At 36.9% G+C, this 26366-nt stretch overlaps 1 protein-coding gene across 2 annotated transcripts in view; it reads right to left on the reverse strand.

The window, feature by feature from the left end:
* Positions 1-26366, reverse strand: part of lrch2 (leucine-rich repeats and calponin homology (CH) domain containing 2) — a 104634-nt gene that overhangs the window by 44516 nt on the left and 33752 nt on the right. Inside the window, exons 7-12 of one of the 2 annotated variants that reach the window (XM_081365229.1) lie at positions 25326-25413; positions 23251-23347; positions 17838-17938; positions 17620-17684; positions 3476-3580; positions 854-922 (exon numbers count right to left, since the gene is read on the reverse strand). In XM_081365229.1, the coding sequence (XP_081221355.1) occupies positions 854-922; positions 3476-3580; positions 17620-17684; positions 17838-17938; positions 23251-23347; positions 25326-25413 (525 nt within the window). The remainder of the gene's footprint in view (positions 1-853; positions 923-3475; positions 3581-17619; positions 17685-17837; positions 17939-23250; positions 23348-25325; positions 25414-26366) is intronic. The other variant, XM_081365230.1, reaches the window with a different exon arrangement.

Raw genomic sequence — 26366 nt, forward strand, 5'->3', positions numbered from 1 at the left:
GCGGAAGTTCCAGGATTTTGGCGTGTTCCACCACTGGAACTAGGTACAATTTTAGTTCTAGGAACTTATTTAGCTCCTACTTCAGAGGAGGGTTTGGTTCTAGAACTCCTTTTGGAGAAACTAATTTAGCTCCTACTTCAGAGTCTAAACCAGAACTATCCGTGATGTTAGTGTAGGCTGATTGGCCAAACGCATGCGAAACACCAGCATCCTCCATTTTTACCCGCCATAACAGTTATGTCTAATGCGTTATTAGATAGAATAGAACTGTTATACATAGAAAGTAGACCGTAATGAAAAGGTATTAGCTTATGCTGTGTGGTTGATGTCCAGTGTCGATAGCTGAGCAGAAATACATAATTATGTTTTGCTTGGTCTCCTCAAAGTCACGTTGGATTTTCTCCTCAAACCACATTCACAGGTGACAAAAACAGATTTTTGGTAATGCATTAGTTTAAACAGCCCGATTGAATTTCAGGTCATTTTTCATTATTTAAGATGTGATGCAGTGCTAAAGATGGGATTTGAAAAACAAATACAAATTTTGCACAATGATTTTCTAGGTTAGACGCACTTCTGAGCTTTCTCAACTCGTGATTACCCGTAAAGCACATTGGCTTATGATTCACAGCAATCTTTGAAAATGCATGTAATTTCTTCTTATGTGAAACTGCAGCACTTGACTTTGTGACATCATTAAGCCAGGACATGCACGTATGTACTTATTAACACACAACACGTAGACGCCAGATGTACTGGACATGTATCATACACCCTCATATCAGATACAGTATGACACATATCCACCATTTGAAATAAACACACATATAAACACAGACAGCTCTCCTTCTACCTGTGAGCTCTCCCCGCTGCTCTTCTACGATGAATTAGACTCTCTGCCCTACAAATTAGGGACCTCCTCCTGAGAGTCAAATGTCATGTGTGTACCGATCAGATCCCAGGATTAGGTGGAGATGGAAGGGATGGAGAAGGAGAAGGAAGGAGAAAGAGGAGGAGGAATATGGTTCATTTGTTAGTAAATAGAGTGTCTGATTGAATTACTTCAATACATCTGACAGCCGATCTCTCCTTCAGATGCAGCATGCATGGATGAGAGTTTCGAATTGGAACTGTCAAATCTTGCTTTCATCTGTGAATCTCTCATAGACATAACTTACAATGAAAGAGAGCAAAGTCATAGGGGGTATTAGGATGAGGTTCAAAAGAAAGAAAAAGTGATTAAAGAACAGAGGAGTAGTGTATTTTGAAAGATATATCTACATTATATTGGGACGTCAATTTACTGGTTTCAGTAAGTAGAATTAATTTCAATATCACAAATTATAAAAGCATAACTCATGCATCTCCAGCAGACCCTCCAGCAGACCTCAGTCCCACCCCTGCCAATAATTTTCAAGTAACCATGAACACCTTGATTAGCTGCTTCAGGTGTGTTTGATTCCGTGGTGTAAAATATTTGAATAAATGTAATTAGTTCCTGTACTTAAGTACCTTTTTGGCTACTTTGTAGTTTCCGGAGTATTAAAGATATTAGTGACTTTTACTCTACTACATTTTTGGACTACATTTTTGAATAACTATACTCTTTTCTCCAATACATTTGTGATGAGTAATGCAATTACTTGTTACATTTTGCATGGCACCTTACTTTTTCTACAGCAGTTTATTTCTGCAACAAAATCTTGTGCGTTTTGCCCTGACTCACCCAAACTTGTCAACAAGGCTACTTTGCGTGAATGCGAGTGCATTAGCAGGTAGTTGTGAATCGCAGGCGTTTCATATATGAGATGAGGCCATGCCTGCAGCTGCTGATGAGGCCGAAACCAGCATGTCCATTGCAAGTAGGCTTTGACTATTTAATTTAACTTTACATTATTTTATTGATCCGTTATACTGAAGAGACGGTTATATTTTGATTCTAGAAAATAAACGTGATTGCTCTCCTCACAAATCAACTGTTTCTTGTTTTTCACTGGTATGTTTCTTAGGTGTTAAGGACTAGAGCATCTTTGAGCCTACATTCAGCCACGTAAAATACTTAAGTAGGTCAACTGTTAAAATCAGATAAGGCCCGGTTTCACAGACAGTGCTTAGATTAAGCCAGGATTAGGGCTTAGTTCAATTAGGGCATTTAAGAAGCTTTTATATTAGTGCCTTAGAAAAAAAACATTACTGGTGCATCTTGAAACAAAACAATTCCACTGACATATTTTAAGATATATCAGTGCAAGTTGCTTTCAGTTAAAATAGCTCAAACATGCATTTTAGTCTGGGACTAGCTTAAGTCGCTTTTACTCAAGTCGTATTGAAATTGGTGACTTGTAACTTGTAATAGAGTAATTTCTGCTATAAGGTATCTGTACTTTTACTCAAGTATGGCTTTCAGGTACTCTACACCTCTGGTTTGATTGGGGTTGGAGACCCCTGGCATAACCTTACAGGCAGCGCTAGATGTGAGAATTTAGTTAAAAGCCCATGTTAATCTACCTTTAATGCATAGAATTCAACTAATTTATTTTTGTGACAAAGAGCAATCATTTAAATGACTGGGGAGCCTTTAGTTCTGCAGAGAACCATGAAGAAAAGAGTAACTAGTTCAGTGGTGCAAAACCCACAGCCATGTAGAGTTTAGCTTCAATCCTAATTAAATGCACCTGATCCAGCAAATCCTTCAGGCTTATGTGAAAACTACAGGTATGTGTGTTGAAGCAGGGTTGGGACTGTTCTTGCAGTTTGACACCCCTGAACTAGAAGATTTGTTGGCTTTTAGGTTAGAATTGCATCCAGCTGTAATCCAGCACTGAATATTTTCCAGACATAACTCTGATAACAAAGTAGAATATCCACAAGTCTGCAAATGTACAGTTCTTGCAAAATTTTTACTACGACATGATGCCACAAACTTTGGTAAATTAAGGAACTATATTAATCTTTGAAGCAATCATTTAAACCATCTGCTAACTTATTTAAAAAGTTAGAATGAGTATCTACTGTTACCTTATACAACATACAGCTGATTATAGGAAGCTTAAAAGGACATATTTTTTTATCTTTTATTTTTAACTACTGTGTTTTGAAGAAATCTTTTGAGGTAAAGACAGTTAGCGGGACTTTTTTTAGTTGTATCTCTGGGGATAGATTTACTTTATTAAAATTATACCTTGGAGATGTAACATGTCAACATTTAATTGTAAAGTATATATATAATATTCCAATGTTTAATGCTAATGGTGCCAAATACAACTAGTCTGGGCTAAACCCCAAATAACCCTTGAACAGCCCCTTTATATAAACAATTTTTATAATGTGTAGTCAGTGCAAGTCTTTGTTTTGATTTTTTTAATCGATTGACAGCCCTAATATTACAGGGAGTCTGAGGGACTTACTGTATATGTGTTTGATGGGCTCTGAAGGTTGCATGACCATGTGTGATTTAGCATGAAAGAAAGATCACCTGTTCTGTTGCTCTTGTTGTAGCAGCTGTACTGCAATCTTCCTCAGATCCAACACTTCCTTCAAGTCATCCTCCTCCTCTTCAACTAACTGCTCTTTCTCTGAGCTAAAGTAGATGAGAGAGGAAGACAAAAAAGAAAGAGACAAAAGGAGGTTATTGCTGAATTCTTAATCTGTACACAATTTACATCAACCCATCAAAAACAAATCCTTACACAGAGTTATTTAAAATTAAGATGCTATAATAACATTTCAGTGTCTGTGAAGTTAAATGAATTCATAAAAGAATAACAACCAAACAGACAACCAATGTGGCTATAAATTAACGCAATAATGTGTTTAATTCATTTCTGGTGGACCATTTCCAAATTGACTAATGCACAAAATATTGTGTTTTTGGCTTGAAGTCCTGCAGATGTTAGCATGGACAAGGAGTCATGGTACAGGACCTTAATGAAGCCTTTGAGCAGATGTTAGGGATGTCACGGTGAGGAAATTGTCACAACGGTATATAATATTTTGTTGATCCTGGAACAACATTCATGTAAAAAAATGTTAGTCCTAACCCTATTCTTACCCTTAAACCTGATCCTACCCATAAGTTAGCCCTAAAATCAGGGGCAAATGATAGTTGAATATCCTAACCCTGGTTGTAAGCCTAAACTTGACAAACTGTAACCTTGTCCCTCAAATCTGATTGGTTGATTGGAATGTTGATCCTGGAACCTGTTGTACTTGGTGAAATCACGTTCACCATCAATATGCCGGGTACTGAAATCGCTTTTAAATGAATTCGTGATACTCTGTGTATAGGGAGCAGAGGTGTAAAGTCCAGGTTCAGAAAGTAAAAGTCCTGCCATATGTTTATTCCACCCATGAACTCAGCCAGCTGATTTCACTAATTAGTTCTATCTCCTGGTTGAATTAGCAAATTCAAGTGATTGGAACAAAATACTGAGGAGGACTTTTACTCTCTGAAACTGGACTTTACAACTCTGATAGGGAGTGGCGGTACTGTCTGAACAATTTACAAGATAAGATATTTGTCAGTGATGCTCAGGATCTGTTGCGCACCAAATCGTCTGCCATCATCATGACGAGAATAAGGAGAGATGACTGATAAGAGATGAGTGATAAGACTCCTGCAGCACTGTGCTGAGACTGCAGCTCAAGCTGTATGATGCAGAGCAGAGGCTTTCATTTTAAAAGTGTAAGGTCTGTTGACTGAACTAATGGTTTTTATTTCTATAAAAAAAGCAAAATGACAGTGGGAGCAGTGCCATGATGGCCAAGTAATGTAATCGGTGAACGGCCAAACACAGTGTAACACCGGTAACACAGACTACCGCAGTAAGCCTAGCAGATGTGATACTGTATCTTACAAGAGCTGTAAACACTGGTAGGGGACAAACACATCAGTGAGTTTAGTGATGCTGCACTACTATTGAACTGTCTAATCATAGCTCCTTTTTTTCATTCCAAAGGTATTTTATGGAGTTTACATCTGGGCTTTGTGCGGACCAAGTTATTCTACACCAGACTCTTAAAATTATAATAAAAAAATTTGTTTTGCATTTTGATTTTGGAACAGAAAAAGGAGCTTCCCAAAACTGCAGCAACAAAGCTGGAATTACACAATTCTAATCCTTTCTAGACATTTTTTCACTGCAATTACTGGAATAGCCAAACATGGCAATTAGAATGCAGGTGTCCACATACCTTTTGCTAGTATGAAGTACATTTATCTCTGTTGCCTTCATGTGCCATGTTATTATGGCTTTGGCAGCAGTGTGTGTATGGTCATCATTACCGGATTATTTTGTCAGTCAGCCACCTTTTAGCTAGTTGTGTCATGTGTCTCGTATCAACGAGACACATATTTCTGTGTGAGTTTGTAACGACTTGAAAGACAGACAAAACAACTACAAACATAACTCCATCCTCCATGACAGCTGATTTGAAGGCATAATTTAAAGTGTTGAATGCTCTCTGAAAATTAATATAATTTTTCAGCATTTTAGAGCAATTTTGCACTGGTAATCATTTTCTGTAATGTATGTTAAGCAGTGATATAAATGATTTGTCTTACAAATTTTATTAATAAAGCATATAGATGTGGTAAATTAATAGATTTATACGGCAAATTAATAGAAACAAAAGCTTTTTGGGGAAGTAAAGTAAATAATTTATTGAATAGGTTCTGCTGAGGCCATCCAAAAAAAATATTAAAATAAAATAAAATCCCAAACCACATATTCATAGTTTGGCACCACCTTTTTTTTTTTTTACCATATAAGAAGTTCCTCTCATCCACCAATGTAAAAGCCTATAAACAGCATTCCCAACAGCACAAACACCTCCTCAAGTGGATACATCGCAGGAACACCACATACCCACAAGCATGGCTAGTAACTCGGAATTTACCCAATGACTCAAGTATTTGTTTGTTTCTGTTGGATACTACAGAATCTGGGAATTCTCTGGAAAACACGGACACTCGGCAACCTGAAAAACCACAAGGCGACTACGGCATAAAAACTCCAGCGAATGTTCTATCTAACTCCATTTTTCCCTTCCTTTATCATTTTACCATTTATATAACTTTTAGCAAAGTGTATCTGAATGGTGCTAATATATAATTAAATTAGTTGATTATTGTTGACTAGTGCAAAAAATAAATAAAATGCAAAATACACCTCCATTCTCTGGCAATCTGGAATCTTTCCACAATATTAGGAGTCTGGATGTACAGTAAATAACTCTTCTGGATTACCTAGGCAAAACAAATCAGACACGTAAAGTGTGACTTATGACTTAAAAGACTGGCACTGACACAATCATGCTACTTCAAGGCTTCAATAAACCGTGCCGAAACAAGTTTTGATGTAGGTGAGTGTGCGTCATTATTACATGCCAATAGATGCAGTTGGCAAAGAGTAGCATATCTTATTTATTTCAGTGTATTGCTGTGAAAAGTATCCAGAATTTTGAAACAAAGTGTATAATAATTGCTCATGAATGAATAAATAATTAACTAAGAAATGGACTTTTAGGTGCCGTAGGTGATTCTCTGCAGAAACATTTTTTGTTATGCTGGTTGAATGTCTCCTCATATCCTGATAGCAATCACTCTGTTAAGCGGTCTAAATGTATTTTTATAAATATATGTCGTCTGTGGAAGGCGTAGGACCATAAAATGGTCGTTCAATCGTTGCGTTCAGTCCGAACGGTCCTATAGCATGTGTTCCCTGTCGGTCAACATGTCTTTGCATACCACTGTGCAGGCGGTTCACGCAGACATAAGTCATCAGCGCGTTCACGTACGCTGTGCAGACAGAGCGAGAATGGCAGGCAAGCAGCAACAATCTAACTTTCCTTCTGAACCGACAACAAGTGGCACTGTCAAAGGATCTACGATCTATATATATCTTCATCGGAGCCAAGCAGACTCTCATTGTGGAAATCCTGTCATGCAAAAAATATTATTACACACTGACAAGTTTTGCTAGCTAAACAAACCGAAAACTTGCTGCATCTAATTCTGTTCTTAATTTTTGCTTACGTTTGGTATTGTAGTGTTACTAACTGTACTATAAAGTTTTCTCACCGGTGAATGACACATGATATTGGTATTGCAGTAAAGTTGTCTCCGGTCTTCTTGACTGTGCGCATTCATGCTTTCAGGAAGCGTGGCTTTAGACGGTGATTTGCAGGGAGGGTGGGATGTCCTACAGCACCTTTAATGTGACTAATTAGACAATTCTTAAATAATTATTAAATAATTATTCATCCTCTAGTTCCACCCATAACATCAGTTGTCTGAATCTAAATGAGATAAACTCAAGACTGGATCTAAAGCTATGGGCGAGGTATGCCATAACCCTGGGCCAAAAGTGGTGGGGTTTTTTTGTTTGTTTTTTTGTGGTTCTGAACTCAATTTACCAGAACGCAAGGGAATTTTCCTGACATCTAGATAAACCTGCATTACTTCCTCCTTCCTCTTGTTAACTTCTCTGGAATACCAAGGTAAGAGCTTGTAACAAAGGTGACAAAATACCCTTGGAAAAAAACCCACATGAAGAAGAAACAACTGTAAACATAAGAAAATATTGGAAAGTCACATTGGCACAATCCTGCTGCACAGTTTGGAGATATTTGCTCCATTTATTATTTTTCCACAATTACTATTGCTCTTTCCTGAGATATAAAAACATTTGTCATCAAATTACGTTTAGAAAGAAAAATGTATAAAACTTTAAACAATGACCATTGTCAATATCATACTAATTGCCATTAAATAAATGCATGCTCATTTCAGGTGCATAAATGAAAATATGTAGTTCTTTATTAGTTAACTCCTCACACCTACTAAGACACTCCAGGCCTTGACAATAAGGACTGCCCAATGCCCACGGGGTCAGCATAAACGACGCTCGGGACAGTTGATAGATCTGTTCTGCATAGACACGAAAGTTTATCATTTGCATGTGATTTTAAGTCTTGCCAATTTAAATATTCAAGCGCAAGAAGATGCGAAAGAGAGCTCAAAGCTTCTGAAAGCGGAGCAAACATGAATATTCATGAGTTTCCCAGGCAAGCTGATCTGCGTGTGCAGCTGACAATTTTAGTTCACACACAATTAGTGGATTATTTCATTAAAAAAAAATTAATGTCTTTATTAGTATGCATGTTTTGTGCAGTCGTCTGTGATTGAATGACAGGCATTCACTTCATGTAACGTTACAGCTGAGCAACCTTCATCTACAAACTATCGTCTACATTGATTTCCTTCCTTTGTACCTTGTGATGTAACAATTGAAATAAAACAGTATAAATACATATGTGGGCATAATCTTTTTTTTATACCTATACTGGTGTGATGATCTATGTGTACCTTATCTGACTGTTCAACATTTTCCAAGTTCTCAAGACTGGTTTCCAATGGCAGAAGAAAAAAAGAATATTTTTAAATACATGAACCAACTGCCATTTCAATTACGTATTATGTTTTTTTGACTGTTGCCTCACCTTATGAAGATTGAAGTGCCCTTGAACATTGTGAATATTACATTTCATGCAATGTGTAATACAGCTGTCTGTGAATGTAAACGATCTGCAAAGTTGTTAAGCTGAAAGTGCACGATAAGTAAAGTTATTGGGCCCTATTTTAACGATCTGAAACGCAAGTATCAAGCGCAAAACGCAAGTAACTGTGGGCGGGTCTATGGCGCTGTTGCTATTATACCGGCGGGATAAATGACTCTTGCGCCCGACGCAAATCTAAAATGGGTTGGTCTGAAGTAGCTTCATTATTCATAGGTGTGGTTTGGGCGTAACGTGAAATAAACCAATCAGAGCGTCATCTCACATTCCCTTTAAGAGCAGGCACGCTGGTTCTATAGCGGATTCCTATAATAACGGCGGATTTGCCAGACGCACGCCAGGAGCGGTTCACAGCCGAGGAGACCGGCGTTCTCGTCAGGGACGTTGGGGATGGAGAAACCCACCCAAATTAACTTCGGTTAAACAGGCGTATGATAATTTGGGTAAATGTATAAGCTAGATGTATGCTTTTTAGGGCTGCAACAACTAATCGATAAAATCGATAATAATCGATTATGAAAATCGTTGTCAACGAATGTCATTATTGACTAGTTGGTCTGCTCACGTCACAGGGAGCGTTTACTGATTACGTCACTTTCATGACAACACAGTCAACACTGAGTACAGATCAGTCGGCAGCAGAAAAAAGTGTGTGCCCCAAGTCATCTAAGGCATGGGAGCATTTTACATTAAATGCAGCAAATAAGATTGTAACCTGCAAGTCATGCAAAGCTGAGCTTGTGTGGCATGGAAGTACCACAGTGATGCACGAACACATGAAGAGGAAACACGCTGGTGTCACAGATGAAGGTGAAACATCAGCACGGTAAGCAAAAACTGTATATCCTCATTATATTAAGATGTGAAAATGGTATAGTCTAGTTTAAACAGCTTTGTTTACTAACTTCGGGACAGTCACACTAGATCTATTTTGTCTCGAGCATTAGGTTGCGTAATCAGTTCGCTCGCAACATAAGTGATGGATTAAAATAGCGCTACCGCAGAAATAGGTTAAATTAAATGGTGTTTGCAAAGTGAAGCTCTAAATATAAAGGCAGTTAATAACAGCAGCAGTAAAATATTGTTTTTTATTCACTGTAGTCAGTGGTTTTCAGCGAATGCTTGTGCACTAATGCATAATTTTTCCTGTCCTTTTAATCAAGCCTGTTAGCTTGCTGCGTACCTCCATTCCGCTCCCTTTTTATAGCATTTGTCTACTATTAAATTTTAATTGTTTTTCAAACACAATCTACTGCGGCTCTACTACGTTCACACGCTTGTTTTCAGTCTTTCTATATTTAATTTATCAATATATCCTTATAATTCATTTAATTTTAAATAAAAATTGAAATTAATTATATATTGTTTTTGGTTTATATCTTCACATCTGAACAACATGTCTGTGTAAATTTGTTTTAACAAAAAATATATATATATTTTTTTTGCATTAATCATGGTTGTCAACTTGACATCAGCAATTATCATTAAAAACAATGCAAATATTGATTTACACATAAATTGTTTCTCCTTTGCATACTCAAATGCTGTTTTTTTTATTTCAGAAAGAAACAGCTCACCATGAGTGAATTTGTTCAGAGGAGAAATCCCCCATGCACTCTTCAACAAGCAGCCATTGTAACAGATGCCATACTTAATATGTTGGTAACTGACATGCGGCCAATGTCAATGGTGGAAGATAAAGGATTAAAAAAAAATGGTCAGCATACTCAACCCAGGATACATTCTTCCCTCAAGGACCCACTTCACAAAATTAATGGAGAGGAAGTACCAGGAGGCATTCCAAAAAATGAAGAGTGCTATAAACACCATCAACAGCAGAATGGCTTATATGGACAAGTGATGCCACTGTGTCAAAATTAAAGATTAGTAAAACTCAATGTGTGGCTTTTGCACTTTTTGCACTTTTACACATAAATACCCTGATTTAGGGTTTTATTTAGTTATAATAAACAAAAAATCAAATTGAATTTAAAAAAAGAAACGTTTTATCCGATTAATCGAAAAAATAATCGTCCGATTAATCGATTATCAAAATAATCGTTAGCTGCAGCCCTAATGCTTTTATAATAGTCTGTCTGTCTGTCTGTCTGTCTGTCTGTCTGTCTGTCTGTCTGTCTATCTATCTATCTATCGATCGATCGTAATAATGTATGATTTGCAAAAATGAAAACTGCTGCGTCTGTGTGTAGATGAGAGAATCAAAGTGTATGCGGGTTGAGCACACGCTACATTGATTATGGCCCTTAAAATAGCATATGAATAACATGCGCAACGCGCCACTGACTTTAAACAGTTTTTTTTTCGGCCAGTGGCGGAATTGTTTTCTAAACCTGCAAAATAGCATGAGGGAACGTTTGTGCCGGAACACGCCTCCTCTTTGCGCTGAACCGCCCCGGGGAGCGCAAGTGTATTTCTTAGTTAACCGACGTGCGTCTGTGGAGGGAAAAAGTCCGCTTTGCGCGGGTGCAAAATAGGAATGATACATGCGTCGGTGTACAAAGTCAATTGCGCTGGGTGCAAGATAGGGTCCAGAGTCTCTCAAAAGAAAGAATTGACTCTGAACAGCCTAAACGAGTCGCCAGTAATTCGAATTCGAATTAATATTATTAATTATTGATGTAAACATTTTCTACCGGGTGTTCAAAATATGTAGTTTTGTGTTTTATATTGTGTAGTTATTCAGCTATGATAAAGGATGGAGCAAGATTTGTTTTACAAACTTTGATGTTGCATCAGTCATTCATGTTAGTTCCCAAATGTACACCGAATAATTTAGAAATATACACATTGGTTTGTTAATGGACATGATGTAGATGAATTACAGTTGCAACATCTCATAATGTATGTCAAACTGAGTAGGGTACAACTGTCAACATTGATAATAATAAGAAGAAATGTTTCTTGAGCAGCAAATCAGCATATTCAAATGATTTCTGAAGAATCATGTGACACTGAAGACTGGAGTAATGATGCTGAAAATTCAACTGAATAAATAAATTCATTTTACAATATAACTTTTTTTTAATCAAATAAATGCAGCAGCAGCATTTTTGTATATTAATGAAAACATTAAAAACTGCTATGGAAAGGTAAACAGTCGTAGTTTGAGAATATGACAGTGCAACGTTGAAACTACAGTTACCTTTATGAAATAATCCACTAAATGTGCTGAGATGCCGTGAACTAAAATTCTCAGTTGCAAGCAGCATGTCTGGGAAAATATTCACAAAATTATGTCAAAATGCCCATCTTGGCGAGAATCCTAGTACATATTGTTGGTTTATGTCTTAAGTGCACATAAGCAGTTGATAAATAAAACACATGCATATTATTATGTTGGTTCCGTGCAGCTTTTAAAGTGACAGCAGCCTAATAAACCTGCTGCTGTCTGTTTTTTAATGCTAATCAAACAATAAAGGATAACGAAGAAAAAAAATCACTCCTGACTGAATATTTTTTGTAACATTAATAAAGATGAATCTATATTTAATGTATACAGTGGAGACAATGCAGTTATTTTACATTTGCTTATTTTACTTTATTCAATTTATGTAACTGAAAACTACTATTAGACCAACCTGAAAAATCTTAAAAGCACTGTTTAATAAATAAACTTGATTTTCAAAAGTCAACAAATTTGCGACAGTTTAATGTAACATTTTTTGACAAGCCAAACATTTCAGCCAGTAACATGTAATTTAGTTCACCCCTCATGCACGTTATCACATCCGTCAAAAACTTAGGCTGTCTGTCGGTTGAAATATTACAACTAAAAACATTGACATTCTGTACCACTGTCACAGTCACCAGCTAACTGTCACTGTCATCGTCACTGTCATGGTCATCGTCACTGTCATCTGTTAGTCTCCGTCAAGCGTGCCACACAAGCCCTGAAAAGTGAAGCCAAAACGTCTCAATCGCCCCCCGGGGACTGGTCCTAGTATAGGTCATAAGCCCTGCCTCCCCGTGTTAGTCAACGGGACGTGAGACCAACTAAAACAATTAAATTACACTTCAAATATCTTTTTTCCAAAGGTGGTTTCTTTCATTTGATGTTGTTTTTATCACGCTGATGTAAGTTCAAGTGTCTGTTTCAAAAATAAGTTGGTTTTTAGTTAGTTACGTGATGCGGTGGTGTAACGTCATGATTGACAGCTGTGATTGACAGGTTCTCTGAGCGAAGAAGTCACTGAAGCACCACGGACATTTTTTTCGAGATCTTCGGAGGACTGAGGAGATTGTATTTACTTTATTTTAACAAGCCTCTTGTCATACTGCAATCAATTTTCAAAAAAGTGTGCAGAATGCACTCTCCCGACGAGAGTGAGGGCTGAGCGTTGACTTTGTGGCTTTACTTCCTGCTCACGACTGCGCAGGTCTGGTCCCGAGATCGCTACTGCGCAGACTCAAGTTCCAATATGTCAGCGCCATATCGGGACACTGGCGGCTTTAGTTCTCATCAATGGAAGAGAGCGAAGGGGCGTCGTCCATCTTTTTTTACAGTCTATGGTCTCCATCTGCACTACATTTCCCAGCATCCTCCTTGGCCCACACCTGCACCTCCTTCACCATTACCCATACCTGCCAGCTATCATCATCGTCTTCAGCTGTTGTCTCCATTGTTCATCTGTGTATTTAAAGGGGGGGTGAAATGTATTTCATGCATACTGAGTTTTTTACACTTTTAAAAAGGTTGGATTCCCATGCTAAACATGGACAAAGTTTCAAAAATTAAATTGTACGTTTGAAGGAGTATTTCTGTGCCAAAAATTGTCCTTCCGGTTTGTCACAAGTTTCGGAAAGTTTTTTTTGAGTATGGGTCTGCGTGACGTCAGCTGGGGTGGAATTTCCTTATATGGGTCCTAAGGGCACTTCTCCATGAATAGCGCGGGCACGTGCGCACTCGTAGACCAGAGAGAGAAGAGAGCGAAAGCAGTACCTCATCAAAGCGCCCTGCTCAGCGTTTGGAAGTCAATGTCACCAAAGAAGTGTGTTTTTGGTTGCCAGGGCAAGATAACCCTGCACAGATTCCCAAAGAACCCAGCGTTAAGGGACCAGTGGATGGAGTTTGTTTTTTCAGAGCATCAAGGGAGTTGTGTAAGACTGTTTGTTCCCTGCATTTCGACGATGATTGTTTTATAAACAAAGCCCAGATCGACGGATTTGCAGATCGTCTAATGCTTAAGGATGGAGCAGTCACAATGATAAAAGTTCGCGGTCGCAGGCGGTGAGTAAAACTGCTTCTATTGTCTCTGTGTGTTGTTAGCTCGGCGCGTTAGCACAGCTTTAGCTTCGCCCACACGGCCCGCCTCCAGCCGCTCGTTTTTTTCCGGAAAGACTCGGTACAGCCTATCTTTCTTTTATAAATATAATAAAACTAAAGACTTTTTGGAGATATGAAGGATGCAATACTACTCTATAGGTACTCAAGATTAACAGGAGATTGAGTGAAAATGAGCATTTCACCCCCCCTTTAAGTTCCTCCTTGTCCAATGTTCATTGTCGGTTATTGTTTGTGTTAAGTGCACACTGTTTGTGCGTTACACGCTGCCTCGCATCTTGGTTATTACTTTGAGTTACTTATTAAACTAATCTTGTTACTTTTCAATGTTCATCATCTTCATTGGATCTAAGTAGTGACAACCACACTCATGGGCATCAATCACTTCACTGAATACTTGCCAAGTTGCCAGCTAAGAAATAAATCATTATTGCCTTACGTTCCATCTGTTTTCAAATCCGTACAATTGAATAGTGAATATCACAACAATAATGTCTGTCAAAAAATAACATGCAGAATACACTGCAGTATTTACGAGAAGCAGAGGTCCAGGGAGTACACGCTTTTGCTGGAAAACACACAACATGCTGTCGGTCAGAGACGACAAAGTACATAATACATAACACACGCAAGTATAAATTTGTTCTTCACTGAATTGGAATGATCAGGGAACTGAGTGAAATGCTTCATGCAAAAGAGAATAAAAGCCAATCAAAAAAACTTTGCAATCTTTCAAAATGTTTTGATTGACATTTTCATGCACTAACTACGCATTCTGATTCTGACATTCCTGATTTGAATATTTTCAATAATTTTATATTCTTAACTGATCTTTTTTTTTCATCATTTTGGCAAAAGGACTACTTGGCAATGGACTAATTGGCTGATGAAATACATATTACAAACTCGACAGGTGATTTTTAAAAAATGTAGGTTTGATCACTACCTTTTCAGTTGTTATTATCAATTATAATAACTGATTATCAATTATACAAATTATCAAAGTTTGATCAAATGTGGTTTAATTTTCCAATAAAAGATGCAATTTTCTTTTTACATGATTTGTTATATTTAATTACCTTGTAACACTAACATTAAGGTCTCATTAGTTAACAATAGCTAATGTATTAACTAACATAAACTAACAATAATACATTCGTTTGTATTTATTTTTTATTTATATAAATATGTATTAATCTTTGTTCATGTTAGTTAATAAAAATAGTTGTTCATTTTTCATTTTAGTACACAGTGCATTAAATAATGTAAACAAATACAACTTTTGATTTTAATAATGTATTAGTAAATGTTGAAACTAACATTAAATTAATAAATGCTGTAAAAGTATTGTTCATATTTTGTAGTAGTAGTTAACTAATGCTAACTAATGAAACCTTATTGTAAAAATACCCCTTAGCAGATTTTGACTAATACTTTTACAGGTAAAGTTTTACAAACTAGTTGTGTAATGTCGATGTAAAGCACATAAATTAGTGTCAATTACATGGGGAAAACTGCTAATTGAGTAGTGACTTTTAAGAATCCCAAGCGTAAAAACAGTCATTACACAAGCCGCCCTGAAGACTCTCTTACCCTTCAGCCTATTTGATCGTCAAGTTTCAGACAAAGAATCAAACCTGTTATTGTACTGAAGAAAAGAAATGTACCTTATGTTGGCACTGACTACTGACATTTTTGACAACACAAAAAAACCTAATTAAGATATAATGTCATCAGGTCATGTCTGAGTGCAGTGCATTGCGAAACAATCGTGGTTTGTTGACTATGAAAGACATGGTGATGCAAGTCAGGGAAAATGTACCACACCTGTTCTAAGTAATCTAGTGAAAAAATGAAAAAACAAAAAAACAAAAAGAGTAACTTGCTTGTACAAACCATGCATGCTTGTCCCTTTTCCTGTCCTTCCTTTTCTGTGACACACACACACAAATAAAGTGTACCGGATGTATTTATAGAAATAATCACATCAAAACCTGCTCCAGTGACAAGCCGCACAGCTGCATGATTTATGGAACAAAAATTCATATAAAATACAAAAGCCACAATGCAAAATCTGGATGGCATTTAAGCTTTTGTTTGACTAAGCTTATGTTCACACAGAACACATTTTTGCATTCCACTGCACTGCTTTTGTTTTCTTTGTAAACACGTGTGCTAGACAGATATGTTTGACTGACCGACCATCTTTTATCAAGCCTTTCTAAAAACACAGTCCAAACATGTCTCTAGACCTTGCGTTTTTTGTTCATTCCACTGCCCTGTTTAAACAAAAATGCACTCTGTGTGAAAGGCCCCTTAACTTAAAACACAACACTACAGTTGGTACTTGTTACACACTTTGTTTGGAACACAGTCCCAATAAAAAAAAAAAATCCATCGTTGAGCAGTTTCAAGAGTTTTCATGTCTTTCTTAATCATGTCAATGTGGTTAAACTTTTTGCTGCTAAAGAGGGTTTATCCGGTGTGACATAATGTACAGCACATCAGCTCACATTCACACAGGAAGTCTTCTTGAAGCTCTGTTCGTGTGTCACCCCAAACTATGTGTCATCAGCTTGGATCTTTAACCATTAGCGTACAGCCATAGTATGTATGAAACGTCAAACTATAACATGTTAGTATGTTTTTAAAAGAAATTAATACTTTTATTCAGCAATGATTAGTGATGTGCCTGAAGCTGAATATTAGTTTAGAAAGGAAATTACACATTCTACAGAGCCCCTAAAGGGACATGGTAATGGAAAAAAATATGAGATGGATTTTTGCATTTGCAGGCATTAGGGAGACGCTATCAATATGTAGGAATTGAAATCGCTGTTGAATGCATGTTAGTTTTTTATTTTCATTTTCCATTTTACTCTGTGTAGGCTATAGGAAGCAGTGGTACTGACCACACATTTTACAAGAGAAGATATTTGTCAATAACGCTGCTCGGGGTCTGTTGAGACATCATCCTGTCAGTCATCACTTCTTACTAAGTCAGGGTTCTGTTTAGTTTGTTTCATTTTCATGGACTTTTAGTTTATTTTCAGTCACATGTGTTCCTTAGATCAGTTTCCCGCCACTCTTTAGTTGTCATGGAGATTCATTTATCATCACAGGTGTTTGTCATTATTTCCCTCATTTGCTTTGTATTTAAGCTGCAGCCTTTTCAGAGTTCATTTGTCCTGTCACAATGATGCTGAAAACTCAGCTTTTCCATCACAGGAATAAATTACTTTTTAAAAATATATTAAAATAGAAAACCGTTATTTTAAATTGTAGTAATATTTCAAAACATTATTGTTTCTTCTTTCAAAACCATTAAACGAATCTTACCAACCCCAAAATTTGGAACGATTTTTTATTTTTTTTTAAATGTAAATCTTTTCATGTCTCTAGTAGGTCTGTTAAATATGAATGAATTGCATTAACTGCATGATACAGAGATTAATTAATGAAATGACAAGTTGAAACATTTGTTGACCGTAGCTAGTAAATTAAAACCTTTATGACAGTAGCTAGATTCCATAAATGGGTAAATGACCTTGAATACACACACTTGAAGTAAGAGATATTTATGAGTGAGACGTTTTATAGTCAGGAAGTGTAGCAAAGGCAACATTTATGATAATGGATGGAATCTGAAACTGACTCAAAACTACAAACCTCAGTAGCACGGATTTTGCGAATAGGAATGTTCCCTATATAATATCTTCCATAAAACCAGTCAGACTTACCCAGACTCTTCTTTCCAGTTCTCTTTGTCTTTGCTTTGGTGTGTTTTCAGAACCCGCTCCAACTCCTGAGGATGAGAGAAGGGAAGCTCTTTTACATTGTGTGGTGTACTAAGTGTGTTTATGTACACATGTGCATGCTTGTGGTGTCTTTGCCTGACAGATTAGGATTTAAAAAAAACAAGTACAGAGTATGGATCTGTGTGAATGTTTATGCATACCTTTATGCACGACACATAGGGTGCATTGTGCTGTAGATCTCCCTCAGACAGAGTGGCCTCTTCATCTGGATTTGGGTCAATAAAGTCATATGGGTCCTGATCTGCAAATAATTGACATGAGAACACTAAGGTGAGACACTTTCATTCCTGTAAAATTATACTGTAATTGCCACCTACATACAAGCAATATGATATGCTACTTCTCACAAACACCAAGAGGCTTTACTTGTTATTTTTTGTGAGGTTTCTAGGGATCAGTATATCATGACTGTAAAAATACGAACAAGGTGTCAATCAAAAGTCAACAAACAGAAAATAAGTTTTATCTCTTCAATGCACAATAGAATAAGTTAGTTCTGGTATGCAATGCAACAGCTAGTTCATTATGTTATGTATTCTAGGGAATAGGATTTGCATATTAGTATGTCATGACTGTAATTATAAGGTCGGGGACACAATGGCTCCGTGGCGTGAGCGTCTCAGCATTTTATTTCGGCTCCCATGTTAACAGGTTAGAGCTTGTACACTGCCTGGTGAGGCATGCGTCTCAGGCGCAGCGGAAAACGCGTGCATGCTAGAAATATTTTTCACGCGTCACGCAAGCGTGTTGGAAGCGTTTCCAGGCAAAATAGAACAGGAAAAGATGTTTATATGTAATTTTGACATGAATACATATTAATAAATGACATTTTGATTTTTTGAGTTTGAAAGTCTCTAGGTTTTGACATAAATGCAGATATAAATGTATTTTAAAAAATATTATCGATTTTCAAATATTGCACCTGTCAATACAGAACAAAATATTCTGTAGCCTATTTTGCTGTCAATACTGCCGACGTTGTCTTTGCTGCTATATATTTATGTTTAACATGTAGTATAGGCTTTCCACAACTCTCTCCCCATATGTCGAATATATCATCAATGAGGCTTATCATATGTCACCTAGCAGCAGCAGCGCCGCGTCAGACACGTTTCTGGTGTGCAAAGACAGAGAAAAAGCCACGCAACTGACACGCAATAGAAACGCCAACCTCACGCCACGCAGCCAGTGTGTCACCGGCCTAAGTAGTGGTGACAATCATAAGTGAACAAACAACATTATTACAGAAATACATGATATGTCAAGCCTTTCTGAATAAAGAAGTGAATTTGCGGCTATAGGTTCTAGTTTCTAATTCAGTTGGTTTATCAGTAAAACAACAACAACACATTTTTTTTTAAAAACACAAAAACCTTACCTTATAAATATGCATTTTGAAATATGCAATTAAAATTCGATTTTTGAAAATCACTTCTGGTGTGTGATTTGGTCTGTAGGTTACATCAAACACAAAGTGCTGTAGTATCTACACTGGCGTCTAAACTCACTCGCTTTTAGGGATGCACTGATTTTGAAATTGTGTCTGACATGTACACTACTGTTCAAACAATTGTGGTCAGTAAGATTTTCTATTGTTTTTTAAAGAAGTCTCTTATGCTCACCAATGTTCCTTTCATTTGATCAAACTGAAATAATACTACAATTTAACGTAACTTAAGTAACTGTTTGTAGCCTAGAAATCTAGACGCACCCTAGCGGCAGCAAAATTTATTTTGCAACCAGGGTAGTCTAGCAACTCTCCATTGACTTTCGGAGCTGTAAAAACCTAAATTGGGTCAGGCCAATCACGTCGTGTAAAGAGTAGGCGGGGCGGGCTTAACATAATGACGACTGAGTTGCGACGGTTCGCTGCTACTTGAAAACAAAGAATGGCGGCTGCTACTGGAGAACAGTCTTTCGAATCGGCTTTGGCCGCGACTCTGGAGGACTTGGAGTTAAGTTTTTCTTTGAGAAAAGAGCAAATAACGGCACTTAAGTCATTCTTAAAAAAGGAAGATGTGTTCGTAGTTTTGCCGGCCAGATTCAAAAGTTGAATCTATCAACTAACGTTAGCTCCGCTGTTGGCAAAACGCTCTGGTTGGTTGAAGCGCTCCTATTGCGTGCAGAGGGAATTTGAAAGACTAATAATTTATTCCTGTGCTGGCAAAGCTGAATTTCCAGCATCATTACATAGTCTTCAGTGTCACATGATCCTTCAGAAATATGACATGTCGATTTGCTGCTCAAGAAACATTTCTTATTACTGATAAACTTTAATGCTGAATGAAATTTAAACGAACAGTGTTATTAAACCATTTAATATATTTCTAAAAGCTTAACTTTAAGTAAGCTCTTGGAATAGTTTAGCATGGTAAATGTATTTCTGATATCAATATCATTTCAGATATCTAAAATGGCTTTCTTACTAGTAACAATCACATTCCTGATATCAGAAATTAACATTGTCACTAGTGAAAATGAAATTATTGATATCAAAAATGAACATTGTTACTAGTAGCAATTCAAATGTTGATATCAAGAATAGACATTTCAACTAGTGACAATTGAATTATTGATATCAAAAATAAAGGTTTTTACTAGTAAGAATTGTATTTCTGATATGTGAAACTGGAATTTCAACAAGTAAGAAATCAATTCTTGATATCAACAATTGATTTTGAATGGCAGCCTATGGTGACATTTCACTAGTGAAAATACAATTACAGATATCAAGAATTATAGTTTTTACTAGTTGAAATTCAATTGTTGATATCAAGAATTATCATTTTAACTAGTGAAAATGTAAATGCTGATATCAAGAATTAGCATTGTTACTAGTGGAAATGTAATTCCTGATATCAAAAATTGCCATTGTTACTGGTAGAAACATTATTCCTGATATCAAGAATTATAATTTTAACTAGTGAAAACTGAATTGTTGATATCAAGGATTCATATCCTGGAAATTAATAAAAGTTAAAACAGCTTGCCATACCTCAGAGCCCTCACACCTGCAAAGTTGCGTGCATGGTAAATTGTTGCTCTTGCAAGAACACCTTCTACTGCATTGGCTGGCAAGACAAGAGCACTTCACAAGCTCCACAACAGCCTCTGGTGCTGGTGGAAGTTTTGACAGGACAGGAGCCCATTGCCCATCATCAATTTGCCTCCATCCCAGTGATAGTGCGTCAAGAATCTTTGGAGCAGGCACTGCATCTTGTGCCCAAACATTTGCTTGCCAGTGTGCTCTCAGAATGTGCTCTGTAACTGCTCCTGAAGTGGGACATAGTTTTCCCACTCCCTGGTCGGGTTTTAGAGTTTTAAACATGTTCCACCAAAGGGCTTTAGCTGTTTCATAACCAGGTTTGAAGAGCTGACACATGAATTTCTCACATCCAGCTAACACGTCTGGAGAGGGATGAGGACCTACACTAAGCCTACAAAGTGCATTAATGACATCATCATCTGTCTCCATGAATGACTTGAAACAAGAAACCTTTCCTTTAGCACGGATATGGCCTGTGGTATCGCAACCTGTGAGTGCATGGAACCCTGGTAATGCTACTGCACGCTCTGGGCCAAGAGCCATGTAAATAGGTTGGAGTTGTATCTGACGATCTCCAGACGATCTCCAGTGCCCATATTAATGAGACTGTCTTTGTTGAAGTCTGGTACCCTGCGTAGGGCAAGCACCAAGACATCTGTGTCACATGTGTAGATATGTGGGGTTTTGCCAAAATGACTTACTGCTACTGCATACATGATCAGTAGAGTGTCCGCCTCTTCTTGTGAGCTCCTCATGCAGAAAAAAGCATGGCTGAAAAAATCCAACCTCATTCTCTACCTTGCTCATAAAGCTGTTGAACTATGTAAACTGTCAATTACAGTTCACACACACAAAGGTGTTATGGCCTCAAAAGTTAACATGGTGAACATGAGGAACTCACAAGAAGAGGCGGACACTCTACTGATCATGTACGCAGCAGCATTACCAGGGTTCCATGCACTCACAGGTTGCGATACCACAGGCCATATCCGTGGGAAAGGAAAGGCTTATTGTTTCAAGTCATTCATGGAGGCAGACGATGATGTCATTAATGCACTTTGTAGGCTTGGTGTAGGTCCTCATCTATCTCCAGACGTGTTAGCTGGATGTGAGAAATTCATGTGTCAGCTCTTCAAACCTGGTTATGAAACAGCTAAAGCCCTTCGGTGGAACATGTTTAAAACTCTAAAAGTTCTGAGAAAAGTTCTCACATTCTGAGAGCACACTGGCAAGCAAATGTTTGGGCACAAGATACAGCTCCTGCTCCAAAGATTCTTGACGCACTATCACTGGGATGGAGGCAAATTAATGATGGGCAATGGGCTCCTGTCCTGTCAAAACTTCCACCAGCACCAGAGGCTGTTGTGGAGCTTGTGAAGTGCTCTTGTCTTGCCAGCCAATGCAGTAGAAGGTGTTCTTGCAAGAGCAACAACTTACCATGGAGACATTCACCAATATTGAAAAGTCAGACAGTGACAGTGACAGTGAGAGTGATGAGGATAAATACTTGAGTGACAATGGCTGACTGTTTTGTTGAACTCTTCAATAATGAAACAAAATGCAGATTTTTTTCCCCATTTTTTCCAATTCTTCTATTTTTTTCACCCAATTTTTTGGCAAATGATCCAATAAATATTTTAAAAATAGTTTGTCTCACTTGTCTGCCTTATTAGGAATACATTCATCAAAAGTTTCAAAACCATTTTAAAGCCTTTATAGAAGGGAAAAGATTATATATTTTATTTTATGTGATTTGTCTGCCATCTTGAATTTTGGCACTAAAAATTAAGAAAAAAATTGGGAACAGGTTGTTTTGTATTCAGTGGGGTCCTAGCAAGTAAAAAAACACCAGTTGCCCAGACTGGAAAAATAATTTCCCTCTTCCTGCAAAAGCTCAAAAGTTTCATTGTTTATCGTTTCCTAGTAACAAAGGCTGGCTATCTTTCCCATCTTTCCCATTGGCTTCATGTAATCCATTCTCCCCAATAATTTTCCATGTCATCTGATTGTTAACAGAATTATTGTGGTGAGCGCAGAACATTATTTTAATTAAAATGATTATTAGGTTATATGAAGGAAACTTTTAATCAGTCAATGCGTTTTTCCGGGTATGCCAATAAATAGCATAATGGTGGTTACACCCATCATTGGTTGATAATCATGATAATTCATGTTACCCATGGTCATATTTATTACCCAAGTCAATCAGTTAATTAGAAAATGTATGTATATAATGATATACCTAACATATATCCATTTGAAATGGTTAAAAAAGCGATTATTTGCAATTTTTGGTGATATGTCCGCCATCTTGGATTTTGGGCCTGTGCAGCCCAGGAAAAAATCGGAAACAGGTAGTTTTGCAAACTATAGGGTCTGAAGAAGTCAAAAAACATCATTGGAAAAAATCTATATGAAATGTTCCAAACACTTTATTTTGCTACATATGGCCCTGTACTAATGTGAATAATAACCTATGGCCAATATTACTAATGCTGAAAGCCCACCTTTGTTTGAGTCCAGCTTTGTGAGAAGTATGTGTGGGTCAGTCCGCGCGGTCTCAGACACTTGAGAGTGGAGACTCATTGTATCATCATCAGATGGCTGGGGAATGACAGACAGAACAGGAGTGAGAGAAAAGACAATAGAAGGGAAATTAAATCTTTTTCTTTTTTTTTGCCTCTGGCAAACTGTACAAGAGATTTATAAAGGGAGAAAGTCCCTTTATACGAGTGACGTGTTTTGTGTATTCTATAGTCTTTGTATTTACTCAGTAATTGTTACTTGTTTTAGATCGTCTTTCTTGAACATCCTTTCTTGAACAAGTTCCACAGGTGTGCACAGCCCCCCTAATTATGAACTTAACCTCAGGCCCTGTCTGTCCCTGGTATTAAGATGTGTTTTGGTCGATCAGATTACAAGTAGACGAGTGAGACACATTCCCGTTTACACCTGGTATTTAAATCTGTCACTTTTGTCTACTATCAACCACTTCTGTCCTGCACTCAAAAAAATGAATTTTTGGCTCTTGTTAAATTTAATTAATTAAAATAAGCAAAAGTAACACAATTGTTTAATATTTTATCACAACTTAATTTAATTGTGTTCAATCAACCTAATATATTTAAAACTGAAGTTTACTTACTTAATTTGTGTAAAAACTACATGAAGAGGGTAAATATAGGGATTAAAGTGTTATTTTATGTGTTTTTCTGTAAATGGAAAGATGTTGTTAGTTAATGTTAGTGTTTAATATTCAGTTATATTAGAAACTTAGAGGACTTTCTGTAATGTTTTTGAATTTTGTGGTTACCATTATGCAGAAGAGTGGCGACTGTGTTTAGTTTAGGGCTGTAGGCACTCAGTATACACTATACATGCATTAAACCTCTTTTGCAGACCTGCATAAATAATATTGAATATTACTCCATGAAAGGTGGTTTTAATTAAATTGAACACTAGTAGCTTTTATCATTGGAAATAACTGTAGAGTCAAATTAGCTAAAATTATAATGTTGGTGATTTTAGGCAGGGCAAAAATTAAATGTAGTCACCCTGACAAAACTTTATCTAGCAGGAATGACTAAATGAATTTAAGTTCATACAACAAGATTACAACAAATCATTTCAAACAAATTAGATTTTGTTGGAAAAATGTGATTCATTTTCGTGGAAAAGTTTTCCTTAATTTAATCAAGTTCGTTCAACAGCTTTTTTTTTTAGTGTGTTTTCTTCAAGGGAGGGGTCTATGGGTGGGTACATGTTTGGGTTTTTCAGATCTTTTGATCTAATGGACAAAATAAGCTTGCGCAATTTACATATGAACGTGCCTGGAGACGCCAGGAATGGTGAGAGAACATTGTGCTAGTACGTTATAGCGTCTTTAAACCAAACTTGTGTCTTCAGCCAACAAATTTAAATCCCGTCTGGCTAGCACGCTTCCATTAATGTTTACGCATTAGGTCAGTAGGCGGAGAACAGGCGGCCTTTTGTTGCTGTTCGAACACATTCGACCACACGAGCGTTTACACTAATTCAATTCAATTCAATTCAAATTTATTTGTATAGCACTTTTCACAATACACATCGTTTCAAAGCAGCTTTTCAAAAAATGCTTGAGTCCACATTACAATTTAGAGTGATCTGTTATCAGAGGTAATTGTCTAAGTTATGTATTTCAGAAATGTACATATACAAAATCACAGTTAGCTAAAAATGTATTAATTTAAACAACGTAATAATTTAAGGCAGAAACAATGAGCTCATTGAAGTAATGAATACACTAAGAAATCAATCCGGTCTAATGCATTTTCGACTACCTCTGGAAGTGATCAGAAATGGACAAGCTCAAAACGTTTTAGACCCCGTTTACACCTGTATTTAGAGTTGTACACTTGTGATCCGAGCGACCAAAACTCATCCTAATATCAGGTGTAAACAGGGCCTCAGTGTCTACTGTTTGGATTGTCAGGCAGAATTAATTCAAAACTTTTTTCTATTATATCAAGTGAAAAAACTCAATATTTGAGCCGTTTGCAGCACTAACTATATATGTGTACAACTAATGTTTGTGTGTGTTTACCTCTGTAGTCGACAGTCTTTTGTCACCGTTGTCACTGCCAATACCGGAGTCAGGGCCATGGTTTTTACTGGGATAAAAATCTTCCATACTACACAAACAAACACATATTCATGTAAAACAAGAGACAAATAGACACACAACATCATTTCCCTTCACTACACAGAGTTGGATGAGGATAAATTCAAGGAAATAATAATGAAGCAATATCACACTTGAAAGATACAACACTTATACAATAGTCAATAGCCAATTGCGTAAATTTTATGTCCCGAAGATCCTCTTCTGTGCAAACTACTTACAGCATGGATTTTTGAGCTACCACTGATAGGTTTAAAAGATATGTACAGGCCTTCATTACTACTTAAAAGTCATCACGTTAGAACTACTGTAGCAATGATGGCTAGCAGCTAATCATTAAAAAGAAATTATTGGAGAAAGAAGGAATACTAAAGCTTTGTACAGACAGATAAAAAAAATCTCTTTTTAATCTACTGAAAAGCAAATTAAAAATAAAAAGTAATATTGTTGAATAGATATTGAATATCAAATTAATATATTAATTTGAGTAACATTTTAAACACAATTTGCCAGTTACTTTGCAATTGCTCCACCAACAGAATAGTCTCAAACTAATTCAAAGCAGAACCATTGCACATCTCCGAGAAACACAGAGGGGTTTCATTCCTGAATGAATCAGCATTTCTGAACAACTCCTTTGAATGAATAATAAAATGACTCGCTCACAAAAAAGTCACTTATTTCTTAAATGAATCAGTGCTTTTGAACGGATGGTTTGAATTTAAACTCAATGACTCACTCTGATGTTTCTTTCCTTAATGAATCAGTGTTTAACAATTCAGTTGAGTGAACACATAAAGACGGACACCTGTCGCTATGTACTGGCATGTAACCCGCAGAAAAGTCACTGTAAAATGCTTTATGTAAATCCTCAGGGCAGCAGGAAATACCTCATTAGTTACAAACACATGTTGAAAACATGATTCATGGGGCTCTGAAAGTGCTGTTATTCATAGAACAAAG

The sequence above is a fragment of the Scardinius erythrophthalmus genome (genome assembly GCF_964197995.2).
Source record: "Scardinius erythrophthalmus genome assembly, chromosome: 5".
NCBI lineage: Eukaryota > Metazoa > Chordata > Actinopteri > Cypriniformes > Leuciscidae > Scardinius > Scardinius erythrophthalmus.